A 6,663-nucleotide genomic window follows, 5' to 3' on the forward strand; every position below is an offset into this window, starting at 1 on the left:
GATGGATGGATGGATGGATAATATATGTGTATTTGTATTTAATATGTGTAATATGTTTAAGTATGGTTATCTCTTTGTATTGTATGGTCATCATGTTTGAAATAAATTTGGTTGTTTGTTTGTTAATAGCATTAATGGCTCCAGTCAGTCCGCTCCGTGCTCTTCTCTGCATCAAATATGACGAACATAAAATTCTGTAATTTATTTATCTATCAACACAATTTAAAATTTGATGTATATATTGCCTGAAGTCTATAATTTTGACACAATTTGGAACTGATTTTTATGAAGAGCAAATCTTTCCAACTAAATTGGTCATGTGACCAGGATATAAGGGACTCCAGGTGATTAATTGACAAGTTAATCGTTATGGGTTAAATGCACCAAGTGATTTTTTAATTTTTTTTGCCAATACTGCCCAACCCTAATACTGATGATCTCATCCATCCTCATCACTCCCTAGGACAGGGGTCTGCAACCTGTGGCTCTTTGGAGGGGTGGTATATGCCCACAACAGAAATCAATTTGTATGCAAGAATATGATCAATACTACTAAAACAAAAAGTAATGTAAAAGTAGCATGTAGCTCATGCTAGCCTGTTGTTTACTTAAATATTCCAATTTTTCTCTCTTTCAAATCCGTCAGAATTACCTTTCAAAAAATTTGACGACTATAATAATAAGAATTAGAAAATAAATGTGCCTGAATAATTCAGATGTACTGTTTTTTTTATGAAATTCAGTATAAAATATATACAGTGTTTTTCTTGTTTACATGAAAATGTTATTTTTATTTGTCCTGATGTGTATAATAATAAATAAAATAATAATAACAATATTCCTTTAGTTTTATAACGTCACCTCCACTGACCGTAAAAGTTCCCAAAAAGGCCTTGAAAAGGCCCATGGACCACCAGTTGATAATCACAGTTGTAGCTTGTTTTGCGGCTCTGAACACTTTTTATTAGTGAGAGAAGGAGCAGAAATGGCTCTTCTGATCGTAAAGGTTGCAGACCCCTGTGCTAGGAGAGCCTGAACATCTTCAGCTCTGACTCTTCCAGTTTTGTCTGGTTTGTTTGTGTCACTACTGGATCCAAACCTACAACAGCTGGTCCCACACTGTCCTGTAAACCTTTCCTTTGACATTTGCTGCTATTAAAACTGTAAATTTACCCGACACATTTCTACAATTTCATTTTACCTCACAAAACTGTAAAAGGCCCTAACTAGCAAAACGTACAGGAATTTAACCACTCCACTGATAAATAAAACACTGAAAGATCGTGTCTGAAATGTGCAAAAACGTCCTCACCTTTCCACTTGTTGGTGGCTCTTGGATGTAAATGTTGCTCATTTTGCACCTGTTCTCGAGCTTTTTAGAACATAAACAAACTTATCTTCAAAGCTTTGAACACTTGACCTCACCATGAAATAAACAGATACTGATTTTTATAACTATCTCCATTTCCTGCGACTAATTTCACGCTGTGCTCTCCACAACAAAGTTAGCTAGCAATGTTTGCTAGCGGGTTGTTTACTTCTGGGTGCGTGGGGGAGTCTAGAAATCTACATGTGCATATCTATATAATTTATTGTATTTATTGTCAAATGATACTACTTATAATTAAATATATTTACTTATTGAAACTTGTTTACAAATATGTGAGTCAACCATGAAGAATATTAATGATAAAATAAAGTCATAAACGCTGATCCCCCCCGGATGATGGAAACATTGGTTTCGTCCACGTGTTTTGTAAAATCAAACCCCTAAAAACAAGAGCGAACACATTGGTTCCTACAATCCATCATGCTTTTTGAAGTTAAACAAATACTATTAAAGTCTAAAGTGTGGTATAAATCACAAAGGATACAATAAATTATAAATATATGTGAACAATTATATCAAGAAGACTGGGATTTGCCCTGAGCCAACCGGAACCGGAAGTTACCAAGAAAGGACAGTAACGAAGAAAGGACCGCGGAGTTCGCAGTTATGGCGTCGACTGAAAACAATGTGGAGCTGAAGCGAAAAGCTGCAGAAGGCCTGGATGGAGATGGGGAAAGAGAAGATACAGACTGGGTCGGACCTATGCCAAGTGAAGCCTCAAAGACAAAGAAACGGAAAGGCGGGCGTTCACACTTTAATTTAACCACTTTTTACTGTCATGGCGCGCTCCTGGGCTAATCCAAACTCACCTGCTAACACTTGTGTTTTTGTTTTTCTCTTCAGTTCTTGAATATGAACGTGTCTACCTGGACAATCTTCCATCAGCCGCCATGTATGAACGGAGTTACATGCACAGAGACGTTATCACGCATTTAGTTTGTTCCAAGTAAGTGGTTTTAGACACAAATATGATCTTTGATCATTTTACATTTGACCAAATAACATTTTAACTGAGTGCACAGTCTGTACAATAAAATATATTCATCATTCGTGGATTTATCTGTGTATTACTTATATGTAGGGCTGTGGATACATTTTTAATCCTGCACTAATATTAAATCTGACAGCAGATTCCAAAAGAATAAATAACCATACAAAATAACACAAAATCATGTGATTTTTCTGAAGTATAAGGGAAGTTATTGTTTGTTCAGGTGAAATCAGCTCATGTTTTCTTGCTGCAGTTCACAGCAGAACCAATGGGATCATTTCACCTTCTTGTTTTCTATTTTTGCTCACAACTTCCTCAGTGTTCAAGATATCGCCATGAAATTTCAGGAAAAGAGTCACATTCTGGTTTTTGTAGGAAGCATCTTGTATCCTAAAAACTAATAAAACTTAATAATAGCCAATTCAAAAGTAGCAGAAAAGTTATAAAATAACATTACAAGGCAAACTGTAGCACCAAATCAACTTAATGTGTCTTATAAAGTAAGGAAGTTAAAACAATTTAAAAAGCATGTGGACATGTGTTTTGTAAACAAAGCTCCTCAACCAATGACAGCGTGTTAAATGTGTCAAGTGACGAAGACGAGCATCAAAACACTTTGCAACAAGCGCTGTTCAGGATTTAAAAAAACATACTTCGACGTTTCAAATCATTATCAAATTTGGAAGAAGGGTAGATAAATAATGTTCTTCCTGGCAGCTTATCTCTTTAAGGTTCACTAGAAAAACACGGGTGATTTATTTTGATCCGCCTTTCAAAAAATTGTCTCTTCAAAACTCAACAAAAATAAAAAACTAGAAGACGAGGCTGTAGCTAACTACCTGACGTCAGCGCGCTTTGTTGAAACTCGTAGAAATAACGAAGCAGGAGGAAATTACAAACACAGAGCAGCTTTGTAAAATCTGGTCACAGCAGTTTGGGAACAAAATGGCAGCAGCTGCTGACGAAATGTCAACATCCATAGTAAATGTAAAAATGAAATACAAGGTGTGTGTATGTTTGTATGTAGAACAAACATACACACACACTATATATATATGTTTTTAAATGTAAATTATGTACACATATGCAAGAGACCAGGCACACCCTGTTTGTCATGACCTCTACCTGTGTCATAGGTTGGTGATTGACAAGTAGTTCTCTCTCTCTCTCTCTGTCTGTCTCTCTGTCTCTTTCTCTGTCTCTCTCTCTGTCTCTCTGTCTCCCTCTGCGTCTCGGTCTCTCTGTCTCTCTCTATGTTTTAGGACAGACTTCGTCATCACAGCCAGCCAGGATGGACACGTCAAATTTTGGAAAAAGAAGGAGGACAACGGAATAGAATTTGTGAAACACTTTCGAAGCCATCTTGGTAAAATCTGAAAATGTTTTAACTAGAGATCGACCGATGCAGGTTTTGAAGGCTGATACCGATGTTTTTACATCAGTCTAACCGATACATGCAGCCGATTGTTTTTTGGCAGATTCTTGAAGCTTTTCTTTCTCCATTAATATGATCAGAATAATAACAAATGTTACAAACAAATTTAAAACAAAAAAAACAAACAAAAACATTTATTAACTGAGCCTTGTCTGGTGCAGGCTGTATGAAGTGCTGCCACACAGGATTTCTTCTTTCAGCCCTTTCTTAAAAAAAWWAAWAATAAATYCATGRTTTATTTTATCTAGTGCTAMATATTCTGTTTTTATTTGTATATTAATCAGATTAATATATTATTTACATAAAATAAATGACTGTTTTAAAATCCCAGATTTTTTGATGCAAAAACAGCAACAAGAGGAACACAGAGAAAAAGGAGGCACACACATCCATCTGGCTATCTTTGTGAGGACTTCACACACAACGCTCACAGTCTGCCTCAGTCTGCACCCGTTTTTTTTACACCGGGCAAAAAATACATTTAAACCAGCTGAAGTTAAGTTTAGATCACAGTTTGAAATGTACACTGAAGGAAACCTGCATCATGACTTTATACTGCAGTCAGAACAAACGTGATCTGAGCAGAGTCTGGTTCACATGGTGGACGGCTGCGCTCGCTAAAACATAACAGCGAGAAAAGACCGAGTTTATTATTTTATTTTAATCCAGCAGGGAGAACAACAGAGGTGTTCTTCTATGCCTCCTGTGAGCAGTTCCAGCAGATTTTAAAAGATAAACAATGCGGACACGCTGATTACAGTGCGGCTTCAAAGTGAAACTAAGGCGCTCCCGTTCGAAGTGAAACTTAAACTCAGCTGTTCTTTCTCCCCTCATATTCCGACACAGAGGACAGAAACAGTTAAATTAGACAGTTAAAACACATTTATAGTTCATAACTCACCCTTATTGTTGTTGCACTCTGTCTCACAACATTAGCTGCTCTCTCTCTCCCCGGGGGAAGGGGCGGACACATGCGCTCACATGACTCAAAGAACGGATCGGCCGAACGGACAGCTGTATCGGTCGACCCCTAGTTTTAACCTAAACAGAGGAAATGTTTAATCTGTATTTTGAATATTTAATGATGTTTTGCTTCCGTTGTGTGTAGGTGTGATTGAAAGTATTGCTGTCAGTGCTGAAGGAGCTCTCTTCTGTTCTGTTGGGGATGATCGGGCCATGAAAATATTTGATGTGGTCAACTTCGACATGATCAATATGCTAAAGTTAGGGTAGGTCTAAATGGCAGGTTGTTTATTGCATCTGTTAGTAGTTTTAAAGTAACTTTTCCTACTTTCTGATGTGTAAGTAGATGTTTTTCTGTTCTTCTCTGTACCTGTAGCTTTCATCCAGGCCAGTGTGAGTGGATATACAACCCTGGAGATGCCATTTGCACCGTGGCTTGCTCAGAAAAATCCACAGGCAGGATCTTTGTGTATGATGGAAGAGGAAGCAACGAGCCCCTTCATGTCTTTGATAAAATGCACTCCTCACCTCTGTCCCAGATCCGCTTGAATCCTAAATTCAGAGTTATTGTTTCGGCTGACAAATCAGGAATGCTTGAGTACTGGACAGGCCTTCCCAATGAATTCAGATTTCCCAAACACGTGGACTGGGAGTACAAAACGGACACAGACCTGTATGAATTTGCTAAACACAAAACCTATCCTGTCAGCCTGGCCTTCTCCCTTGATGGGAGGAAAATGGCCACCATAGCTTCTGACAGGAAAGTGAGAATTTTCCGTTTCCTGACAGGAAAACTGATGCGAGTGTTTGATGAATCTTTAACAGTGAGTGGACACCATTCTCAGCCTGTGTGTTTACGTAGTTTGTGTGTTTCTGTGTCTAACGCCTGCTCCATCTGTCAGATGTTCACAGAGCTGCAGCAGATGAGGCAGCAGCTGCCGGACATGGAGTTTGGGAGGAGAATGGCCGTGGAGAGAGAACTGGAGAAGGTGGACGCTGTTCGACTGACAAACGTTCTGTTTGATGAGACGGGTCACTTTGTGCTGTATGGAACCATGCTGGGCATTAAAGTCATCAATGTGGAAACCAACAGGTACGTCTTGTAGGAGCAGAGAAAGAAAAGGATTGATAAATTCAGTTAGATTTGCACAGCTCAACTCCTCTAACATAACATAATTAGCTTTAGTTAATAACAAGCATTGGTTTATTCAGCTGAAGACTGCAGATTTTCATCACAGAATTTACCAACAACTCTGTAAGAGGATTCAATAAAACTCAGAGTAAGAGTTTTGAGGAATTCTGCAAAGTAAACCTGTTTGCTTGCAGTGTGTTACCAAGCATTAGGAGTGGGTGCCAGGTGATTGTGGCTGTATATGGTTCTTCCACATGCTACTGAGACCCTTGTTTGTTAAATAAACATCACCAAACTAGTCAATATCTGAATAATCTGTTAAACATTGACAGTAGGGCTGGGCGGTATGACCTTAAATTCATATCACGGTATAAATTTAATCCCTTCACGGTAACGGTTTTATATCGCAGTAGAAAATTATCATAAAAAGTAAAGATAATGTAATTTTTAGAGCATCTACTTAGCAGAAAACTGTAATCATAATCAAAGCCAGTATTTTTGCTGTCGTACAAATGAGCTTAACAGAAGTACAGAAGAATGTTTTATATATATTGTAAAACGGTTTCAACAACAAACATCAAAATAAAGTGGATGTTATAACCAGAACTTCAAGTAAAATTAGTCATTTAGACATAAAAATGTTATAGTGTGACATAATATTCCTTAAAGAGTAACTTACCCCAAAATTAACTTTTTTTAGCTGATAAACTGTCTAGAATGTGTCTAAAATGTTATATAGTACTGTTTCTGTG

The 6,663-nt window shown here is 37.6% G+C and overlaps 2 protein-coding genes across 2 annotated transcripts in view; one reads left to right on the top strand and one right to left on the bottom strand.

Annotated features, from left to right (window-relative positions):
- Positions 1-1,497, bottom strand: part of cwc27 (CWC27 spliceosome associated cyclophilin) — a 78,675-nt gene extending 77,178 nt beyond the window's left edge. Inside the window, exon 1 of the mRNA XM_014023946.1 lies at positions 1,313-1,497. Within this exon, the coding sequence (XP_013879400.1) occupies positions 1,313-1,354 (42 nt within the window). The 5' untranslated portion in view covers positions 1,355-1,497. The remainder of the gene's footprint in view (positions 1-1,312) is intronic.
- Positions 1,498-1,968: 471 nt separating this feature from the next.
- The window catches only part of ppwd1 (peptidylprolyl isomerase domain and WD repeat containing 1), an 18,422-nt gene continuing 13,727 nt past the window's right edge, over positions 1,969-6,663 (top strand). Inside the window, exons 1-6 of the mRNA XM_014023947.1 lie at positions 1,969-2,129; positions 2,234-2,336; positions 3,644-3,747; positions 4,925-5,045; positions 5,156-5,603; positions 5,682-5,872. Of these exons, the coding sequence (XP_013879401.1) occupies positions 1,997-2,129; positions 2,234-2,336; positions 3,644-3,747; positions 4,925-5,045; positions 5,156-5,603; positions 5,682-5,872 (1,100 nt within the window). The 5' untranslated portion in view covers positions 1,969-1,996. The remainder of the gene's footprint in view (positions 2,130-2,233; positions 2,337-3,643; positions 3,748-4,924; positions 5,046-5,155; positions 5,604-5,681; positions 5,873-6,663) is intronic.

Source organism: Austrofundulus limnaeus, unplaced genomic scaffold (genome assembly GCF_001266775.1).
Source record: "Austrofundulus limnaeus strain Quisiro unplaced genomic scaffold, Austrofundulus_limnaeus-1.0 Scaffold398, whole genome shotgun sequence".
NCBI classification, from domain to species: domain Eukaryota; kingdom Metazoa; phylum Chordata; class Actinopteri; order Cyprinodontiformes; family Rivulidae; genus Austrofundulus; species Austrofundulus limnaeus.